The 23,799-nt window shown below is 44.0% G+C and overlaps 1 protein-coding gene across 2 annotated transcripts in view; it reads right to left on the bottom strand.

Annotated features, from left to right (window-relative positions):
• Positions 1-4,893: 4,893 nt before the first annotated feature.
• The window catches only part of LIN54 (lin-54 DREAM MuvB core complex component), an 825,244-nt gene continuing 806,338 nt past the window's right edge, over positions 4,894-23,799 (bottom strand). For both annotated transcript variants that reach the window (XM_069626123.1, XM_069626122.1), the window contains one exon: positions 4,894-11,546. In XM_069626123.1, coding sequence (XP_069482224.1) covers positions 11,478-11,546 — 69 coding nt within the window. In that variant the 3' untranslated portion in view covers positions 4,894-11,477. The remainder of the gene's footprint in view (positions 11,547-23,799) is intronic.

Raw genomic sequence — 23,799 nt, 5'->3', positions numbered from 1 at the left:
CAGTAGGTCGCTATAGGGCAAAGAAAGATTGGATCCTCTGCACAGATGCAGAAGGTCCAAGAATGAGTACTGTCTGGCATAGGCAAGGACCAATGTATAATCCAGTAAAGAGAAAGATGCTGGGTTCTAGATAATTAACACTCCTGTGTTGAGCTCTGTGTATAGTTCACTTTGAATAAGAATGTTTCTGCAAGGTCACAGGTTTGAAGAGGTAAACCCCAATACCTCTTGGAGCAGAAGTTTCAGTATAGACGACCTGGTTACACCTTGCAAGTAGAGAAGTATTTGGACCCTTGTTCGTGAAAGGATCTCACACGTTTCCGTTTATACGAAAACGTGTGAGATCCTTTCACGAACAAGGGTTCAAATACTTCTCTCCTTGCAAGGTAATCAGGACGTCTATACTGAAACCATTGCATAATCCAACATAAGTGTAAAAGAATTTGAAGAGGAGGGATAACAAACAGATCTGTACATGGAAATGAGAAAGCTTCTCCCAAACTATCAAGGAAATGTCTATTTGGAAACCCTTTCACATTTGGTATTCTCAGATGTTGTAAAGAGATCCACTAAGGGCCTGACAAAAGTCTTGAAGACAGTCAACCTGATCCTGCTTCAATTCCCACTCATGGCACATTGAGAGGGGTCTGCTAACGTGTCAGCTGTGGTGTTTATGACGCACTGTAGGTGAAAGGGAAGGCAAAACCTCCTCTGAATGCCCAAGTCCACAACGCGTGCACTACAGCTTGCACTCTTGGCGCAAGTCCCCGTTTCCTTATATAAAACAGTGTTGGTCCATTAAAAAAAGTTCTTGGTTTCAAAATCACAACAAGAATGATTTCATTGCCCAATGGACGGCTCCTAATTGTAGGATGTTGATGTGTACGTGTTCTTCCGAGGCGGCCCAGATGCCTTTTCCGTATGTAAACCCTCTAGCTGACCCCCCCCAAACCTTTCATCAAAGTAGAAGTATTCAATGTTGTGGTGAAATCTAGTCCTGGGTCAGGGCTGCTGAAAGAAGGTGTCACCAAGCAATACACCAAAGCATTTGTGAAAATCCAAAATCAGGCAGGTCGGGTTATCCAGGTTGATCAAAATCTGATGACATTCAAGTATTCTTCAAAATTGCACAAAGTTAGTTGGGATGAGGGGGATGCAAGAAGAAAGTATTCATTTAGGGATTTGTAGACCAGAAACAAGGTCACCATCTTGTGACCAGGCTTTGTGGTATTAACAGTATATCAAGGACCTTGTGGAATCTGTGCCAAAAAGTGTGCCAACAAACATTATCCGATGTGGGGGAAATAGTGAGATTAGCGATTTGATAATCCAAAGAATGTTAGCATATCCATTATTTGCATGCAAAAACATGGCTCCTTCCGCAATAGCGACCACAACCATCTCAAGCAACTGAACCCTAGCAACCCGATGACTAGCTGCTCAATGAGATCCCAAGCAATGTCATCACGGATTACATGTATTAATTTGCTATTAAGCAGCCCATGCCTGAAATCCGGAACATCGATCTCCTTAGATCAGAACTACACCCAAACACCGAACTCTCTCAACTGACCTGGACTCCGGTCCCCGAGGTGGTTCAACCTACAAGCGCTTTGAATACCAAATAGAGCGCTATATCAATGCCAAATAACATAACAAATCTGAGTTTTCTGTTTTGAAGGCATACGGATCAGCCAATTGTGTAGGTGGGGTACTCGTGATGGGCCAACCTTCACAGATCAACAGGCACAAAGGCCAGACCCTTGGGAAATATTTTCAAGCCGACATGAACCAAATAGCAAGCACAGTAATCAAACTGCTAGTGGTGGCCCTGTCACAAAGTGTACGTTTTCTGTGATTGTGGTGGATGGGTATGTGCAACTGGTGTATGTGCAACTAGACATCTCAGTCAACATGACCAGGAAATCCCCATAGTGTAGTTGCACTAGAATCATCTGCACAGTCACTCTGAGAAACATATCATGTATCAACCTGAACATAGTCACCTGATTTCTTGCAGTCCAGGAAGTACCTTGAATGCAGGATTTGATTTACTTGGGATGAAAGTACTCTTTAAATTGCAAAAGAACCTCCCTTTCAGGGATATTTATTATGGTATATAAACCCAAGTTTTTGCAGATGAGGTTATCTGAAGGCTAAGGGATTACCAGTGGCATTCCTGCTTTAAAATATGTCACCAGCATAGAGTAAGCAAGATAGAGAGAAAATGTGCCTGAGGTGTACAAGGTGGAGCTGGCAGAGGTGGTCCTGGCATAGAGCACACAGGCATCTAGCTCACACAAGTCATTTTCATCCTCTGAGAAATTGCCCACAGAGCCTTAAAATTCTGAGTCAAAATGACCTTCCTCGTTGCAGAATCCCTAATGGCAAACAAGATGACAAAAGTATATTGGCTTTCAGAGGTCAGTTCAGAAGATTCATGAAGTCCCGGGCCAGAACACTATTCCTTTATCCATCGCCTTCTCTGAGATATTGGACTTTTTGAAAGCTGTGACCTCAATGCAGTTATTCGAGGTCTGGCAGATGCAGTGGTTTTCTTTTTTTATTGAGTCAGATACTATCCCTTCATCCAGCAAGGCCACAAGTCGCCTTTATGTCTGTCACAGTATTATTAGAAAAGGATTGACAGATGTCACAAGAATCGATAGTGTCAAACACTCTTATACAGGTTTTTGGAGGTAGAAGGTAGCATCCTCAGACATTGAAACAAATGAACTATTGACAAACTGGGACTGACTTTCTAAACAGTTGCTCAGGCCCAGAGGAGAGCCCACTGGCATTTCTCTCCCATATGGAGTATCCTATGTGAGAAAACCTTCCCAAACCCTTCAAATAAAGGGCTCATCTAAAGATGTCCAAAAACGCTCTGGCTGATTTTGCTGGAGATCTGAATATTTTATGTATGGTATTTAAATTATAAAGCACATACCTACCTGGGAAGAAACAGAACACTGTACATAGGGACCCAACCTAGTGGGGTACAAGTAGGGCATGGCGGTAGCAGGGGAGCTGAAATGGCAGGGCGAACCACCTTAGGGGAAGAGATCGGGTTGAGGGTAGTGATTGGCGAGATGCTCTTTGAAGAGAAGAGCCTTCAGGTCCTTCCGGAGTATTATTAGCTCTGACCTACCATTGGAATGCAAAGGCGCTCTTTACAAGTCAATGTGGGAATTATACAGCAAAGGAAGCGGATCGAAAAGGATCAATACAAGGGATTAGGAGAGCTAACAAAGGGAAATTTAGCAGCAGGGGAACCTACAAGCAACCGCAGGAGGAAACTGAGGAGCAGATCCCCCCCCCCCCCAGTCTTAGGATAGGTGACAAGAGTGTGTGGACCGATGTGTGTTAGGGAGGATCCAATTCCGGAACTGATATCTAGGAATCGGTGAGGACAGTCTCATCTGTCTTGGTAACTTGCTCCAGAGGTTGAGCTTAGCAGGAAAAGGCCAGTTTTCTGGTTTTCCTCTAATTACAGTTCTTGGTATCCAGTGGGACAATTTTGTGGCTTGTGGTAGTGGACTGGTCTCCAGAATAAGTGAGTTTCTCAGCCAGGTAGAATATATTTATGTTTGGTTGTGAGTGATCCAGGCTGTCTTGAACACAGTGCATGCTTGAAGGGGTAAACCAGTGCAGCTCTGTGTGGATAGGGATGATTTGGTTGAATGTTTGTAGTCTTGCGAGAGAGTGTTCTACAGTATGCTGGACATGCTTTCAGATGGGAACAGTGTGGCATCTGGGTGCCTAGGAGAGTAGAACATTACTAATGTCCAGGTGGGAGATGAACTGCGCTTGGACAACTCCTCACTCAAATTCTGGGCATGAAAGAAAGTATTGACTTCATTGAGAAGCAAAAAATTAAAATGTTGAATGAACGTGAGCTTCTCTGGATGACTTTCAACATAAGATCTACAGGAAAGAAAATGAAAATTACCTCCATGGTAGAGTTCAAAGGCTGACCAGCTCATTGGCCAATGGACAAAGGGCCAGAACTAAGGTGTAGAGCGAGCACTAAAGTGGATGCAGTTGCATGTTCATGTGCATGTAAACCTCTCTCTCAAGGTACCGAGGACTCTCAGTCTGAGGAGTGCGAATATTCAATAGCATGTGAATCTATGCAAATAATGAAGAAATACAATTATCTTTCAAAGCCAGCTGGGAATGCAGAGACTGGGGCTTTTAAAAAATGTAAAGAATTCCAAGTTTATCTGCTGGTTGACATTTTTGGACAAAGCTTGGAGAAATCTTTAGAAGGTAATGCCACAGAAACGGCTAACAAGGTATCTTGCTGAGGACACCCCACTGCTCCCACCAGGGTGGGTAGGACCTGTAGGAAATAACTGAATACTAAAGCAACCCTGAAGAGACATGGTACAATGTTGCGGACCTCAGAATCCGAGTTGTAATCTCTTCAGTGCCCAACCGCACCCAAATAGAAAAATAAAACATGCACACAACCCCGTGTGATTCTAGGTAAAGCAATAGATCCATGTGGCTGACATACTTCTACAATAAAACCTTTCTACTATTCCACCAATTACAATTCCCTACTACCCCCTCATCCTATCATTGTTTCTCTAGTAAGACTCAACTAGAAGCCTCTATTATATATTAATCATCTCATGTTAGATTTGCCACAAGGACAACATGCTCTACAGTGTATTGGAACGGAATTAAATTCCTAAAATATAGGCCGATAAATATCGGGGAAGGCGTGTGTTTATGCAGAATGAGAATTCACCTTTGTGGAGCACACCCGATTTCTGGATACCTAGAAAGATAGCCGACCGGACACTAAATATAGTGCCGAAAAGGAATTCTCAAATAGCCAGATTTTGTGAACCACAAGCATAATAAAAACTCAACACAAACATGTAAATTGGCAATCAATACTTTCAGATCTGTTTATTTTCTTCCTTTCATTTACTCGCAGCACAGAATGTGTTTCTGCAAAAATTAGGTAAAAGTGATAAGTCCTGCATACATTTTTCATTCACGATGAAAATACATCCATGCTGTACAGAATTGTATAAATGTTTATTTTTCTCTAATTTCCCTGCCTTTTTTGTACAACATATTCCTTGAACCAGTCTCCTAAATATAAATGGAATTTCTACTTTTCCGTATTAGCATAAGAAAGTGAATCCCTCTCCCTAATATATTTAAAATAAACAGTGAACGTGGCCAGCATTCTTGTTCTGCGCTTTGATGCAATTGGCTAAGGAAGCTCAAATAAAAGTCAGCACACAGTATGGGAAAATCAAGCTTAATACTTATGAGAGGTATCCAGCGATTATACCTAACGAAAAATAAAGAATTCACTTATAACAAATAAAAAAAAAACATTTTAAAAAACAATATATGTGGGGGTGGGATAAGGGGTTAAATCTGGTTGGGTTGGGGTGGGGTTTTAAACATGGGGAAACCAGGGGATTGGGGGCGACCCCCCTCCACCAAAAAAAGAAAAAGAAAATTGGTATTTTTTGATTATTTTGGGTTCGTTAAAATGTAATTCTTTATTTTTTGTTTTGTTAAAATCACTTAAAACCCTTATGAGATGGCTCCACAGAAACAGATAAAAAATGCCATCCAACTGCACCATCAAATCCTTACAAGCAAAATACTTTCAAACAATGGATTCATACATACATCTACAGGTGGAATCCAAATATTACATTCAGCACAACATATAAATAGACGGAGGGGTGTAAATAAAATAAATCACAGCCTATATACAAAATGCAACAAGAGCTTTTGGTTCTAGAAAAAGAAGCTGTTTGTCTGCTTGTAAAATAACCTGATCACATATTAAACTATTGTACATTTATACATTTCTAACTATACAGTGTGATAAAGGTATGCAAAGGATCTGCACCTTCGATACTTAGAGTTACTGTACTTAAACTCTGAAAATCAAATGAGAAAATAAATCTTTCATTCAAACAATCGTTCCCTTTTTGCAACAATGATTATAGAAACATTGGTGAACCTATTGTAGCACTGACGCAGGGGGACTCCAAATTCTAAAGTCCCGGATGAGAAATGTTGCAAGCGCATGAGTGTTCATTTAGTTTAGTTTGTTGGGGTCTTTCTGCATCCCATTTCAGAAAATGGTCGACAAAATATAGTTTGAATATATTTGACAACCTGGGAAATAGGACATTTTGAGGGTAAAGATATCCCAAAGGGTTATTTGACAGGTTTTCCAGGTGCCGTCTTTCAAATCTAATAGAATACTTAAAGATTTTCTCTGCCAGACCCCAGCATTCCACGTGCAAGATAACATATTTGCATTATACTGCACTTACAATGCTCTACAGAGTGATTCAGAAAACATTACACAGACTTGTAGAGAATAACGTGTTGGAACCTTTTCAGCAGTTCATTTAAGAGGATGTGGATACATTTTGAGGGGCCAATGTCATTTTTGAATAACAGATCCTTATTGATCGTTATACAGGAAGTGAAACATGCTTCAAATCATATTGGAAATAAACAAGTCTAAACCATCTAATCAAAAAATATATTCCAACTACATACATACTGATGCAGACTTGGCCGGGACTCCATCATGAAGCAACACCTTGCCCTTCTCAGGATACCCGCCAATAAGTACGCCCAGCAATTCAAACTTAGAGTGCTCGTCATAAATATACATCGCCATTGATGTCCAAAACTAGAAGCAAGCCCTGCCATTCTCGTATCGCAGACATAGCTTGTTAGCTCCAAACAAAATCCTCAATGAATGGGCAAGTGCAGCATTTAAATTAGTTTCATACAGTTGGAAACATTTTTCCTACACCTCTTGGATATATCTCATTGCTGGAGGGAATGGGGAAGCACCATCATTTCTACAAAATGCAGCTTAATAAGGACCATAAGTAAAGGTTTGACTAAATGGATTGGTGTTTATCAGTTGTGTTATAAAATTAAGTGATTAAAATGTGACCCAACATGATAGCCCAAGTAGTAACTCTTCACAAGTGAGTTTTGTTATTTGCTTGCAGGACATTTATGTGCCAAGGAACATATGTATATGCATCTCTTAGAGCATGCAGTTAGGAGGGGTGTCCACACATTTTTGTCATATTCATCATTTGTAATGGTTACTCGGCTTATGAAAAGACATAACAAAATGATCCTTTAAGGATTGCACTACGTGAAATAAAGAGAAGAAAAAGTAGAATATGTACGCTTAAATTATTGGCACTGGCCAGCTCAAGTTAAAAACATGTGGTGCGCAAACTGTAAGCAGGACACCTGCCATAACAATTTCAGAATACATGACTGCTACTAAATTGTGCCTCAGATATTCAAATACAAATCAACTGGCCCACAACAAAATGTCTGATTATATTATGTAAAAAGTTAAGGCACAGAAAACTCCAAAGACAAAGAATAAGCTTATTCCTGGTTTAGGAAGTAAATCAGCAGGAAAAAAAATATGTTTGGATACTTAGCTGAAGGCGGGGTAAAAGCCATAAGGGGACCAGAAAGAATACGGGTGAGTTCTGAAGCAAAAAAACAGAATCTACAGATACACCTCAGGCCTCTGCTGTCCTGTACAAATACACCACAAGCCACAAAAGATCAGTGTGCAATAAAAAGCACAAGGATGGGCTGGTCAGATCAGAACTTGGCAAGAGGGTAGGTTTATCAGCATTTAATCATTACTGCTTCCTAAATCATTTGGGACTTGCAGTTAAACTGGCAATCACAGAAGTTTTCCTCCTTCAAACTGTATTGCCGGTTACTAGAACAAATACATAAGAATTTACAAATTCATTCAACCATGTATTAAAATAAAAACAATGATCATGTTCAAGAATTTCTGAATTCTAACACGGTTAAAGCTCTACAAATTCCAAACGTAACCCCAGCAAATAGCGTGGCAATTACTGGCTGGACATTGGAAAAAGTCCACCTGCTGGCACAAGATTGCTCTTCGATGCATTTGAAAATTATTTTGTTAGGGATACAGATAGCGCAACACGCTGCTTGGATTAAAGGTCAATTTACTACTGTTGTGCATCTACAGAACTGTAAAAAGTGGTATGAAATTTTTACTCTGCTGTTCAATAGGTGCAGGCGGACGACAAAGTCTACAAAAGGAACTTGTATAATCATTCTGGCAAATCTTTTGATCCATTTGCATCAACTTTTGAAGAAATCAAATCAGGATTTCAATAAGGACATTTTCGGATACCCGGTCAACTTTTTTCTGTGTACTGATCCCGTTCATATCTGGCGAGGAACAGTCGCCTGTGTGAGAGCAACAGCCATATGCAAAGGAACAAACACAAGCCTAACATTAGGATAGTAAATACTGCTAATAAAGCAACATTAGTGTTTACAGTGTTGTGTATTATATTTTTTTAACTTGGGCTAAAAATAAAGGACACATTTGATCCTACAGCAGGACTTTGCTATAACACTGTCCTAGATGAGCTTAAACATTGAAAACTTATCCGCTTTTCACTGGATGCTAAATGTAAAAATACTATGGAATATCGTTTCACAGGAAAACATTGACAATTTTGTTGTGGATACTTGGAACAACTTTTGCTTCAAACAGTACACATTTATGGATGTGAAGGAAGATAACCCAGAAAATGCTACTGTGAAAAAGCTTTGCAATAAATAGGATCAGATTATTCATGGTTTTAGTGCTAAGATCAAAATTACATTCGCTGACTGAAGGAGCCGGATGACAAAATACATATTTGGGAAAATGGCTCCCTTCTAATAAAATTCCTCATGTACTGCAGCACCAAATTAAACGCAGACTGACTCCTCTCTTCAAAGAGCTTCATATGGATAACTGATGTCTATCAGCAATGGGATACCTCTTCGAACTAAGGTGAAAAATGTCAGGCAAATCCTTTCATAAACAAATGTAAATATTACAGCGTTCATGCATTTAAAAATGCAAACTTGAAAAATAAACATGTTAATCAAGTCAGAGCAATTTTGCATCACTATTTGGTACAAAAAAAAGATATTAGCCACTGACTCAATGCCCATTGAGAAGTCAACATTTTTTTCAACAATACAGCCCTCTGTCTGCGACAGCCGGCAACTTATTTCAGGGCAACATTAACCCATAGGTGCAGTCAATATACGTGCATGAGAGGACACACAACAGGTACATTATGTGCCATATGTTCCTTTAATGAGGCAAAGGAGTTGTACGCATGTCCCTAGTCTCTCCATCGAGCAGGCATAACAGCATAAGATCAGTTATCCACTGGTTATTTATAAAAGAAATTAAATGTAGGTTTCCTACAGGAGATGCATTTATGGCTATATTCATTAAACTGATATACTATTTGTAATTCAGGTAAATGATGACATTAAATGTTTATTTTTTTTCAACTTTCAACCACTGCTGTTTGTGCATTAACAGCAAAACATGGAATAGTAACATCAATCTGTGCAAGAGCAAGAATCTACCCAAAAGCATGAACCGTCCAAACATGCACCTGGAAAACTCTTGTCCTAACGCGCACCTGAAATAATATTGTGCCGGTGGCGTTTGCCGTGGAATGCTTAGCCCGTGAAAAGTCAAATATTTCCATCTAACACAATAAAAAGTAATGCACACTTAATGAAATATGCATATATTGTTCCTCTGTGGGAGGCACATCTGCACAAATCACTTGTTTGCGGAAGGCGGTGGATAGAATATATCCAAATACCCCCCTGTTGCACCACATACCGCCCATGCACTACCTTTTCTTACTAGGACATTAGTACAATCTACTAGCCCACTCCAGTGAAGTTCTAGGCTGCAGCCCAAATGTGCACGGTTATCATAAGCAACCCTATGCCAGAGAGTGAATGCATTTGCAAATAGTAATCTACACAGGGAAGAGGAGTATGGGGTTATACACATGCTTAACACTTGCCATGATGAGGGATTATAATACGAATCTGCAGCTCGAGTAAAATGCGATTTTATTGTTTGCACCAGTGGCATAGCAACGCCTCTAGAGACTCAGTGCTGCAAACATAAGTTTTGATTTTGCCCGTGACCATCGAAATTCAGGAACACAGAAGACAAGTTACTTCCTTTAGGGAAAATGAAACCCATGTGGGTACATTTTGGTTGCAAAGGGTGAAAGGTTGTGGTAATGTGTTTCGGGCTCATATTTATGAACATTTATTTCTATCCAATTTGTTACTGCTCACATGATTACATGCCAAAAAAAAGTCATAGCAAGAGAAATCATTTTTTCATTCACAAGTTAAAAAAAAATAAAAAAAAAAGAAAAAAATCACCAGCTGAAAAAAATGCTTTCTTTGAACAAGTCGTCCAGTTGTGTTTGTTTTCCAACAAAATGTATTCTGCAATTATTTTTGCCTACAATCTATTTACAGAAAAGGCACGCACACCGAGAGACCTGGTGAAGGTTACAGAACATGCATTCTCATAAAAAGCGCTGGCTGCACATGTTGAGCTTGTCAAATAGTTAAGCTTGTATGTAATACCTGTAGAGGTTTTATCTGCATCAGACAAATGATTGTCCTTTTAAGCGCTTGCAATCTAAATGGTCATCCTCATGTACATTGCTATACTCTGATAATAAAGAGGTTTGAGTACTCGCTTCTTATACCGAACACCATTGCATGCTGATTTGCATCTAAAAACAACTGATAGGGCTTTTACTGCTCTAATCCCCCCCCAAAAATGTTTTTAAGGGAAATTATAAACACTATTACCCAAGTTAAAAATATTTCCTCAATAATTGAACATTAAAAAATGCTGTGAATTACCAGCCATTTCATATATAGGCAAAATTATTTGTATATTCTATGAGCAACATTTACATGGTATCACTAAAACTTTTTAGATCTATAAATATTGTACTTTATGATAAAACATTTTACTTCAACAAACATGTAAATTAATAATGCTGTATAGTTAGTGTACAAGAAATTACATGGTTTGTCATTTTCTCTTCTAGTGCCATCTGTTTGAGTACAGTGCTGATAAATACATCTTTTACATTACAGTACTTTGACAACTCTAGGTTTTTTGGGTGGGACACAACTAACTAATCTGCCCATAGGATCCTTTTCGAATGTCTCTGCTGAGATCGCCAGAGGCAGGTTTGACAAACTTATAGGGCGGTATATTTTAAGGGATCTTGCCCAAAAAAAGCCTTCTTGCTTCAATTTGCTTCACAAGTCAATTCGAAAAGCACCACATCGACGGAGGAACAAAACCAATCCTCCTTCTGCTGTACAACGAAGATTAAGTTCTGTGTACTCTGGGAGGACCCCTTTGTTTTGGGCATCACATCCAGTCTTAGAGGAGACGTTATTGCGCAAGTCAGCAAAATGAGTCATGTTTGGCCTTTCCTGCAGAGTTAATAACCCTCATCAGACACCGACCAAATTCCTCAAGGATCATGCGCTCTGCTGCTGCCTTCGATTTCCCGGTCTTCTCTGCTTGTTCAGCCTGCGACAGAAGGCAGTCGCATGTTGCGTTTGTAACTTCCTTTGTTATAAATGTGAAAGGCAACCTATGGGGCAAGGAAAAAAAAAAAGTTAGCTGGATTAACAAAATAATTACACTGTATAGATACAACATCAGGAGCACTTGTAATAGGGGGACCTTTTATCTTTCCAAACGGTGAAAATGAAAAACTCCCTGTGATTAGCTACTCCACAGGAGCCAGTGTATCAAGGCACCATCAGAATGCCACGTGTCCAAGGAATACCATTTTCAAAGAGAATAGTCCGCTTATCATGGAATTGTACCATTACTGTGACAAGACTGTCGCCTGGTATGATTCCTGCGCCTTTGCGTGGTAAAAAAATGTCGACCCCCCATTACTGCAACTAAAGGAAGCTGGTTTAGCAGGGGTGCCCCGCGCTCCTCTTCGTCGTGGTAATGGGTGCGTGGATACAGGGGTGTCCCCCGCTTCTGTTAAATGGAGAATGGGGGACAAGAAAGTTTAATGGAAAAAAAAAATGAAAAAAGGGCCCCTGCAGCACTAGCGCTGACCCATTTAAGTGGGTGGGAACTGACGCCGCAGGGATCGAGGGAAGTCAGTGGCACACTTCCGTGTGTGCCACCATTAGGGTAAGGTGCCAGGGGGGAGTGGTGTAGGGGGATTTGGGCCACAGTGAACTATCTGATCACTGCGCCGCAAAATAATGGTAGTCGACATTTGTCGGCGGAATTAAGGGCGGAGCAGTGATCACACAGATTCCTTATAATATCTGCCCTACAAACACTAGCATCTCTTTCAACCAACAGTGTTTTGCCTTATTTGGGAGATCATTGCAGTGATGCAGTCAAAGTACTATGAACTTAAAGCTTAAAAGAAGGCAAATATCAAAACCCACCTTCAGTTTGGAAAAGCTGGACTGTCAATCCAGCCGGTATGGCATTCAAGCCCGTTTGATGCAGATAATTAACTGAACACCACCATTATCGCTCTAGTGCCCACCACAGAGCAGCTTTCTGCTGCTGAAAACGTGTGCGAGTTGCATGCCTTTCCGTGGCGGGAAGGTTTAAGTTACTTACCTGTAACTATTGTTCTCCAGCATGGGGTCTGGCATGGATTCACATGCTCATGAATATTCCCTGTCGCCAGGCTGGGAATCCTCAGTAAAAAGAAAAAACAGTTTCACTTTCACTTTGAAACTGTATTTCTCCTCTAAACCAATCGCTGTCCTCTGGGTCATACTGCCCCATCCAATGACAGTCCTCTGTTAGCCTCAGCCCTGGTGGCCATCTTCCAATTTGGTAAGCACGTAAAGTGGCAGTATGAGCCAAGAAGAGCCACAGAGGGGAAGGCGGGAGGGTTTGCATGTGAATCCATGCCAGACCCATGCTTGAGAGGAACAAGTGACCTACCCCTGGTAACGTTTTTTCGACTGGATGTTCCTCCAACATATTCCTCATCTTTGACATGTAATGCCCAGCTTCGGCAAACTTTTTCGGCAGAGGACGCCCTGCGTCGAGTCGATGTCCCTCGAAAGCCTCCGTCGACAGCTACGTCATCAGATGTTATAAGTAGCACACATGGAGCCCGTTGACCTCAGATCTGTCCCCCCCCTCTTCGTGTGTCAAAGTTGGCCAAAAGCACGGGCAGGACTGTACACAGCCTTGTGGGAACGAAAGCTGTAGTAGCATGGGAAATTCAAAAGAGGGCTAGGCTAGGAGGCCGATGAGGAATACGTTGGCGGAACATCCTGTCGAAAGAACCTTACCAGGGGTAAGTAACTTGTTCTTCAAATGGATTGTGTCCTCCAATTTATTCCTCATCTTTGACAGACTCCCAAAGCAGTATCCATTATAAGAGGGTGAGAATTTAGTCATGCAGAATTTTCTTTTTTTTACTAAAAAGGCAGAATAAAGGACTGCCTTGCCAAAAGCGACATCCTGAGTGTGGGAAGTATCCAAAGAGTAATGCTTGGTGAACGGGTGTATGGATGACCATGTTGCAGGATCACAGATGTTTTTATTAAGGACACCTCTCTGCAGGGCAGACCAAGTGGCCATGCCTCTGGTGGAATGAGCACGTAAACCCTTAGGAGGGTCCTTGCCTGCCAGCCTGTAGCATTCAGAAATAGCTAGGATGATCCACCTAGACAGTGTGTCCCGTATACCCCAAAAATAGATGGTCATCCACTCTCAATTTGGACATCCTGGACACATAAAAGCTTAACGCCCTCCTAGGTTCCAACCGATGTAGCCTTTCCTCATCCTTACTAGGATGCGGAGGAGGATATAGAATGCTGGTAGCACAATCTTTTGCCCTAGGGGAATCTCTGAAACAGCCTTAGGCAAAAAGGAGGGCTTCACCCTCAACACAACCCAGTCCTTGTGGAATATAGCAAAGGGTGGCTTGGAAGAAAATGCTTGCAACTTCGCTCACTCTTCTTGCAGATGTAAGAGCAACCAACAGGATGGTTTTAAAGGTCAACCATCTCAAAGGGCATGAGTGCAATGGTTCAAAAGGAGCACTCATCAGGAATTTTAGAATCAAGTTGAGGTCCCATACCGGAACCTGGAACGTAGAAGGTGGGAACACATTTGTGAGCCCTTTTAGAAACCGAGTGACCAAAGGGATCTTAAAATAGGAACATTCCTCTGATGAGCGTTTAAAAATTGACAGCGCTGCCAGGTAACCCTTAATGATACCAACTTGCAAACCTTGATGTGCCAAGGAAGGCAGAAAGGATAGAACCTCTGGTGTTGTACATTGAAAAGGATCAACATTCCGGTCTCTGCACCAGTCACAAAACGTATTCCAATGGCAACGATACAAAGACTTTGTTGCTGGCCTCTTAGCCGAAAGCAACACCTCCATCACGTCATCCGAAAGGGCCTAATCCTTGTACCTCATTGAGTATTGACCTCTGGACGGAGAACTCGACCCTCCTCTCGCAAGAGAAGATCCTCCCTTAGTGGAACACATATCGGAGGACAAATGGACACATCCAGAAGGTTCTGCTGGCCCAAACCGGGGCAATGAGGATCATGCAGTTTCCGAACCTCACGATTACTTGAGGAATGACGGGAACTGGAGGAAACTCATACAGGAGTGGAAACTCCCAGTCCACCACAAACGCGTCTCCTAGAGCTCCTCTCGGAGGAAATTCCCTTGAGCAGTATAGCGTGCGCTTCTGGTTGACACCGGGCGCGAACAGATCCACTTGAGGGGTCCCCCAATGGGCAAAGATCTCCTGAAGGACTTCCTGAGCTAGTTCCCACTCGTGGGAGACTGCTCTGCCTGCTCAGAGCATCCGCCTAAGTGTTCTCCTCCCCGGCCGGTGAACCGCAGATAGGGAAATTCCTTCTTGAATAGCCCAATACCATAACTGCACAGCAGTAGTCATCCTCAAGCGGGCCTCTGGCACCAGGAAAATGCAGGATTGCCATGAGGCCAAGCAACCCCAAGAACTCGAAGGCCGGAAGATTTTGGGCATGCTGGAATTTCAGAGCCCTCTGGAGAATGTCTTGAGCCCTCACCTTGGGCGCTGAGCACTTTCCCAAGCAAGTGTCCAAAACAGCCCCGATGTACTGGAGCTGTTGGGAAGGTGTCATATGGGACTTCTTGAAATTGAGGGAGAAGCCCAGTCTGTGAAGGGAGTGGGAGGTAATGTCGAGATGATCCAAGGCTTGTTCGGGAGAACGCCCTGATCAGCCAATCGTCCAGGCAGGGGTAGACGTAAATCCCCCGTCTCCTGAGATGCGCTGCCACTACCCACCATCAGTTTGGTGAATACCCTCAGGCCGTAGGTCAACAGCAAACCTCAGGTATTTCCTGTGCTTCGGATGGATCGGCACATGGAAATGAGCATCCTGAAGGTCCAATGACACCAACCAATCCTGAAGTTGGAGGGCCTGAAGGATCTGAGAAAGGAGTGACCATCTTGAACTTGTCCTTCCTGAGGAACTTGTTAAAGTATCTCAAGTCCAAGATGGGTCTCAGTCCCCTGTCCTTTTTGGGAATCAAAAAATATGGGGAATACCAACCCTTGTTCCTCTCCGCTACAGGCACTGGTTCTACAGCGCCTCTCTCTATCAGGGTTAAAATTTCCTGCACAAAGAGAGGACCCGGAATCCTCAAAGAGCGTTTCCCCGGTGGATTGGTCTGAGGCTTCTTGATAAAGGGAAGGCAGTAGTCGTGGGATATTGTTTCCAGAGCCCACGCATCTGAAGTAATGGCTTGCAATTCTTCGAGATGCTGAGACAACCTGCCCCCCACTTGTGAATTGTGACTGAAGCCTTCAGAGCAGTTTTTAAGCGGCTGTTGCAGAGGCCGATGGCACACAGGCCGCTGCTGGAGCTAACTTGGCACCTCTACCTCGTCCACCGTCCACCCCTTTGACTGGCCATTCCTATCGCCTTTCCAAATGAGGAGTAATAAAGAAAGGATCTACCCCTCCAAGGTTGTCCACTAGCACGAAAAGGCTGAGGTTGCCTAACCGCAGCACCTAAAGACTTGGCCGCCGCCTTAGAGGTCTGCAACTTCTCATGGCTCTTGTCAGCCTTGCTGCCAAAAAGATGAGACCCGTCAAATGGCATGTTGAGAAGACGAGCCTGCATATCAGGTGCAAAACCCGACTTCCGCAACCACGAAAACCTGCGTATCACAGTGCTCGTGGCCATGGATCTGCTGATACTATCCACAGAATCCAATCCAGACTGGAGGGACTCACACATGGCTTCCTTGCCATCTTTAACAAGAGCCAGGAAGCCATCAGCCGCCAATGAGATGCACTCCCATAGAGTGTACGAAAATATTGCAAGCCTACAGGTGGAGTTGGCTGATTTCAATGCGTATTTTGCGCCCATTGCAATACCCTTAATTTGAGGATAATATTCATTGTTGAATAGGAACCGATTATGATTAAGAGTAAATTGAAGAAAACTTGATTTCTACATGCATTGTGTTTGATGCCGAAAATGTCCTGAGGGTGTGATATATTGGGTCCAATACTAACTGATGTTGAATCGAGGTATATAGAGCTTCAACATCTAGAGTCACTAAATAGTAATGCTTTTGCCAGGTGAGTTGATTGAGAATTTGGAGTGTGTGTGCGTGTGGTGTATTTCAGGTACTCTGGTATCAAAGGTACTAAATGTTTGATAGCCGAGTCAATATACTCTGCCAGTCCCTCCGTTGCCCCTCCTTGTCCACTCATTATTGGACATACCGATGGTAAATGCGGATATGTTTTGTGCACTTCGGTAAAAAGTACACTGCTGGCATCTCTGGTTTCGGTCTTATTAGGAAAGCTTTTGGCGTACCAATGTTGAATTAGCATCTGTAATTTCATAACAGTGTGAGCTGATGGGTTAGAGTCAAGTTTTTGATAGCACCCTGGTGTCGAGAGGTGCTCTTTAGCCATTTCAATATAATCACGTCTGTAAGTACCACAATATTGCCACCTTTGTCTGCCTCTTTAATGGTTATTTACGGGTCCTCTGCTAGGTCTTTTAAGGCAATCCTTTCAAGTTTCGTGAGGTTACTTTTGTTGCTAGTAAAAAGTTTGGACTTGCCATCGATAAGATTATGAATTTCGGCAGTAATAGACCGGTAAAAGATTTCAATTGCATTGTCTCCAGATGGTGCGGGCATACATTTGGAAAGCTTGTGTTCTTGCATGTCACTGTTGCGCTGATGAATTGAATTTGCTTTAAAAAAAAATAAATCAAAAAATCAAAAAAAAAATCAGAAGTTTCCGTTTATGTTTTGCACGCACAATTGTTAAGAAACTGTCAGTTATTTGTGATACAACTTCCTATACATGCAAATCATGCTTTGCTTGGGACGGACGCTTTGCAAGGTCTCAACATATGTGATGTATGCACCAAATTTGGCAAACAGTGGATGTTAATTCAGCAGATGTTACAATACAGGAACTTTGTTAAATTGCAAACATTGCTCGATTGCCTTTTACTAATAAACACAGCCACACAGACCGATCTATATTTGCAACTGTCTTCCATCTTGAGTTTTCTGTTAGTAAATCAGTTTGAGAGCACAGCAAGCAGTGGGCATTCAGTTCTGTGCCTTTCTAGGAGGGTCAACAGGCTGAGCCGGTAAAATAGGACCCATTGGTGTCGATGGCTTTGGCATCGACAATGGCGCTGAAGTCCTGACAGGTGTCGAAGAAGCAACCGGCGCCAACGACTGAGTCGATTGCTTCGAAGGCCTCGACTAAGTCGGAAACCATTACCCCTCTCTCCGCTTTGAGTGTTCCTTCGACCCCTTGTCACAAGGCCTCGAGGGCTCTCTATGGGAATCACGCAGAGTACCCGGGCTTGAGGGCGCACGAATATTGGTTCGAGACCGCTCCTTGCCGGCTCCAACAGAAGGCGCAGACGGAGCCTTGCCCTGTCTCAAAAATATCAAGCAACTCCATCCGGAAAGCTTTCCAATCCGCCGGTGTCGATGTTTTGTAAGGGCATGTCACCCTCTTGGGGCAACCGCCTGACAAAGACGAGAAAGGCGACTGGCGGTGCCTTCCCTTCGATTAAGACAAATAGTGGCAGGAACAACTACGAGACCGAGAGCGCTTGGACTTCTTCCGACGAGGAGAGTCGCCCCTCAATTCGTCGGTCTAAGCCCCAGCCGGTTGAGATTTACCGGGCTTGGACACCTTGCCTACTTGTAATTTCCCCTTTTGTTCCCACACTGCCTTCCCTGTCATGGCCTGTGTTAAGGAGAATTCTCATTCTATGGCTAATTTCCCTTACCTATAGAGTCCCCCAGCAACTTTGCTGGATTTGAAGGGTTTGTTTCTTTTTACCTGCTAAGAGTGAGACTCTTTTTTTTCCCCACTCTTAGGCATTTGTGCTATGTGTGTTCTAGGCTATTTTTGTGTTTAATGCCTATGGGATTTTCTCAAACCCATAGGAACCATCTTTATTCATATGTGTTACACAGCGACCCCCAAACAGACTCCATACCCTGGGACTGACTCCTGTCTCCCAGGGCATGTAAAGTCCCAATTGACTTTACTAGTCAAATCCTATGAACTAAACCAGTACAACCCACCTTACTATGGAGGTACTGGAAGGGGTTAATAGTTTTCCCCCTATGTTAATTTTCGAGAGGGTACCGTACAGTCCCTCTCTGAAAAGTTTCTGGCTGGTGACAGTGGTTACTACCATAAATATTCAACCGTGAATATTTCCCTATGGGATTTTCCCATTGTTCCAGGCTACCACTTTTTATGACAGCCTCTAACATACCGCGGGTGCATTTTATTATTAACTTGACTCCGGTAGGTTTTATTTGCCAGAACTTTAATATAACATATTTCTCGTGTCTTTCTCGAAACTCCTAACCCAGGTCGGGGATCCTTTGTTTGTTCTTTTGGCGGGCTTCTGCCGAGAAGCCCTCCTTTCGGCGCCACTGAGTTTGGGGTGGGTCCATTGTGTGGGAGGGGGAGTAGGACCCCTGGATAAGGTTGTCTCAGCAACCCATGTCGCACTCTATCCTGATAGGCTGGAGGGTCTCCCGCCAAGATGACCACTCCACTGTGTGAGTGACAGCTAGGCAGTATGAATGGGGATCTTTTTGCATAAAAGCAGGGTCCTGAGGACTGGAAGAGCAAGACGTCGCCACTGGAACTAAGAAGCCGAAGAGGAGAGAAGCCAAAGACATCTGCAACGACAACCAACGGTGAAGCCCTGCTGCAGCGTCTCACCACTTTTCTCCACACGATGAGAGAAGATCTTCATCTGCAAGAGCCTTCTTCCCTTGAGCTTGTGGGGCCAACCAGTATGCCAATCGCCTTCCTGGACCTGCCGTGGTCGAATCTCCCGTACCCTGTACTCGGAGGCCGGATAGCCAGGCACCAGTCCACCCGGACTGCGATTTAAAGGAGCGTACCTTTTATTTGTCGGGCAGCACCGTGGCTGGTTTCATCTCTGGGTAGTGCAGTAACTCGAACCTTCCTCCACGACGAGAGCCTCTCTTCCTCTGCTGTATCATCCGAACTGCAGGAACTACCAGGAACAACAGCCACCGCAGGAGCCCCTTCTTCATTTAATGGTACATTGTTCCGCCAGGCCGCCCTTTCTTCGCGGTAGCACTAAAGGTGTTTTAAATCCTTTACCTACGTGTTGGGTTGGCCGCCCCACTCTGTTAACATTGTCTTTTCAACTTCTGCATCCACCTTTTCAAATTCGTTAACCAAAGACTTGACTGCAGCTACAAGAACATTTTGCCCCTGGGCCCTTGCCCTGTACCACTGACTCTGGCACAGGCCTACTGACTCGGGCTACATTTGTTAGATCTGCCTTCTTTAGATTGACTTCCACTGAGAACGGTGTTGGTGCACCTATTTCTTTCAACTACCCTTTCCTTCCCATTTTCAAACCTTGTGAAATGCCATTTTGCTCAGTTTTCATTTAAGTATTGCTTATACTGATGCACTGCCTTGCTTAAACTGGGTCACAAACTGATGGGAAGTGTTGCTAGGGTGTGTAAGAACCTATTTCTATATAACTTGTTCTTTCCCTCCCTTGTGAGTAATTGTTAGAGGATCCCTTGTGTGGAGTTGTCACTGTGCCGTTTTGCTCAGTTTTCACTCTGGTTCACTTGGTCTACAATTTAACTTGGGAGTGTGTATATTTTTCCTTTGACTTAATTTAACTTGCTTGATGACTGTGATACATGTGTTTTATTAGAAGTGTATAAAATAAATATATAAACTACTTTTTAATACAAAACTTTGGTCAGTGTTTCCTTGTGCCATAGTACTGTAGGCCTATTGTGTAAACCCTGAATACTGCTCATCTCCCTCTTGAGATAAGTCTGACTGCTCAGCCATAGCTACCAACTAAATCTTTGTGGTACAGACTGATACCAAAGGGGATTTATTGCTCTCACCTGTAGGCCTAATCTTGTGTAGTGCTCCCTAAGGGAGCTGCACAGGATTCTGCCTAACAGCCTGACATTTGGAACAAGTATCCATCTCGTGGCCCTCGCCCAGGCATCACAGACAGACTCGATGCAGATCTGTTAATGACATCTTGGAGCCATACTCACACTTTTTAAACCCGGAACGAGGAGTCGTTGGGGTTGAAGACAAAGACATTATCGAAAATTAAGCAATTCACAGTACTTCAGAAGTACGAGGCGCACCGAGTTTCACCGAGCAAACACGTTTGCGGAAAAACTAAACTGAGGCCAACGGGCGTCGTGCGTGCTACTTATAACATCTGATGTCACCCTCGACAGAGGCCTTCGAGGGACATCGACTCGACGCCATCGACGCAGGGCGTCCTCTGCCGAAAACGTTTTCCGAAGCAGGACATTACATGTCAAAGATGAGGAATACGTTGTAGGACGAAATCAATTCGAACAATAGTTACAGGTTAGTAACTTAAACCTTCTCCAGCATGGGGACTCGCATGGATTCACATGCTCATGAATAACGATTGCACAGCAGGACATATACACTACCACGGGAGGTGGCAAGGCTTAACAGAAGCAATAAAAACTCACATCTGGAACAGACTCAGCTCAAACAAACATGTTGCGTAGTACCGCTTAGCCGACTCAGGACTCCTCTTTGGAATTGCCATCGATTCAGTAGAACCTCATGAAGGTGTGCATGGACCTTCATGTAGCAGCCCTGCAGATGTCGAGCAGAGGCATACCAGACAGAAACGCTGTTGTTGCTGCGACGGCTCTGGTGAAGTGAGCTCTCGGCCGGCCTGGCAGCGGCCTGCTAGCCAGTCGATGAGAGTGCATGTTGCAGCCCGAGAGCCACCTGGAGATGGAAGCCTTCGACAAGGCCTTTCCTTGATTTACAAGTCCAAAGTTGAACAACTGAGAAGTCTTCCGAAAAATCTTTGTTCGTGGCACATAGAACTTCAAGGCATGAGCAACGTCCAGTGAATGCAAGGCCCTTTCCGGTGGTGACGACAGATTCGGAAAGACGACCTGTAACCCCAAAGATTTTCAACAGTACCTTTGGCATAAAGGTGAGGTATGTATGCAGTACCACCTTCAAAGCGTGGAAAGACAAGTAATGCTGCTTGCAAGTTAGGACCTGAATCTCCCCGACCCACCTGGCCGAGGTGATGGCCACGAGGAAAGCAGTCTGCCACGAGAGAAACTTGAGTAAGGCCTGATCCATAGGTTCGAAGGGTGCTCCCATGAGCTTAGTTAGCACAACATTGAGCTCCCAAGCCAGGACAGAGGCGTTCACTGGCGGGAAAGTCCTGAAAAGTCCTTAGAGGAACTCATTGACAAGCCTGTGAGACCAGAGGAAAGGTCTGCCCGGGGACCTGGTCTACATGGATATGGCGGCAAGATGCACCTTGATAGAGGAGTGAGCCAGTCCCGCTTTGGCCAAGGAAAGCAAGTAAGGTAGAAGTTGTGGAGCTGTAACACGTAGAGGGGTAATCTTCTGAGTCCGGCACCACACAGAGAAGCGTTTCCATTTATGTCCGTAGCACTTCAACGTTCAATGTCCATACATTCCGTGGGTAAAGCATAACCTCCAAACACTAGGGCTGCAGGAGCCAGGCCCTCATGTTCAGAGACTCTGCTTCGTGATGCAGAATCGCCCTATCACCCCCCCCCCCCCCTGTCTGGTGAGAAGGTCCAGGACAGCGGCAGTCGGATGGACAGGGCCACTGACAGACATAAGTCTGGATGCGTGATTTGCCTCTGCCATGCCACAGCAACAAGTATTATCCAGTACAGGCACTGTCTGAATGGTATTACCCAAATTGTTTGTTTACAATTGTTCAAATTAACAATTGACCGAATTTAAAGGGTCACAATTGACCTTTTCACAATTGACCATATATATATATATGGGTTTTGGGGGGTTTGGCGTTGGGTGGGCGGTTGTGGTATATGGTACAATTGACCTTCACAATTCGGTCAATTGTGAAAAGGTCAATTGTCATTCGAGCAGTTGTAAAACGAACAATTCGTATACAACCGTCTGAATATGTGATCACATGTAAGAGGAGTGGAAACTGAGGGAAGGCATACAGGAATGGTCCCTCCCACGGGAACGAGTCCCCTATGCTCCTCAGTTGAGGGAACCTGCTGGCGAAACTTTGGCACTTGGTGTTAGCCGCCGTCGCAAAGAGGTTGATCTGGGGATGGCCCCATTTGCCGAACAGAAAATCAACTTGATCCTGGAGAAGTTCGCACTCGTGGCAAGAACGCAGTTCACAGCTGAGCAAATGTAGATTGGTGTTCTTGACTCCCGCTAGGTGAAACGGGACAAGGAACATGCCTTGACGAACGGCCCAGTGCCACAGGTCCTGAGCTTCCTTGGAAAGCACCAGTGAGCGGGTCCCCCCTTTTTTCCGGATGTACAACATGGTGGTGTTGTCGCCACCTTGCCCTTCAACGATGGGAGAAAATACTTGAGGGCCCAGAATAGAGCCCGATGTTCAAGGATGTTGATGTGGAGGTCCTTCTCCTCCGGTTGCCGGAGGCCTCTGGCGTGCAACTGTCAGGTGTGGGCTCCGCATCCCTATATTATAAGTTACTGACCGAAGTGACCAACGTACTCCTAGTCCATAGTCTCCTTTCCTCCATAATGTATGGGCGTCCCTTGCTAGGGACAGGAAACAGAACCTTTCACTAGAAAAAAACGGTCTTCCACTTTAAAATTTAGATGACTGCAGGGTCGCAGCCCTGGGAACATGCGCTCCCCTGACTCCACCCACCGGTGCCACTTAGTCTCCTTTGATGCGTTGACAATGTTACAATTGCCTAATGACACAGGTTTATTACGGGGGAAGATGGTGGGATGTATCCAGGAAAGAAGACTATGGACTTGGAGTATGTTCGTCACTACGGTGAGTAACTTAGAATTACTCCTGTGTCCCATCCCCTTTCCTCCAACCTGTATGGGCGATTACAACCGAATGCAGCCCTGGGGAGGAAAGTTGCCCCTCTAAGAAAGCAAGTTCTTCAAAACTGCCTTCCCAAATTCTGCGTCCGACCTGGCACTGGTATCCAAGAAGTAGTGCTTGCAAAAGGCTTATGGGGAAGCCCAAGTATCTAATTTGCTGATCGTCTGCCATGGGACGTGTCTTTGGAAAGCCACAGCCGTGGCCTTGGCTCTGATGGCATGGGTGTGCATGTTTGCTGGCAAAGGCCTGTGCTGCCCCTCATACGCCTCGAGTGGCCATCACCATCCACCTTGCTATGGAAGCCTTGGCAACTTGACAGCCTGGCTTTGACCAGGCAGAAGTGATGAACAAGGCATCCGATTTACAGAAGCTCTTCGTCCTGTCCAGGTAAATTCCTAGAGCACACC

The sequence above is a fragment of the Ambystoma mexicanum genome, chromosome 6p, assembly GCF_040938575.1.
Source record: "Ambystoma mexicanum isolate Mex_15411 chromosome 6p, UKY_AmexF1_1, whole genome shotgun sequence".
Classification (NCBI taxonomy): Eukaryota; Metazoa; Chordata; class Amphibia; order Caudata; family Ambystomatidae; genus Ambystoma; species Ambystoma mexicanum.
The sequence above is the reverse complement of the archived record's forward strand: the minus strand, read 5'-3'. Positions and strand labels throughout refer to the sequence as shown.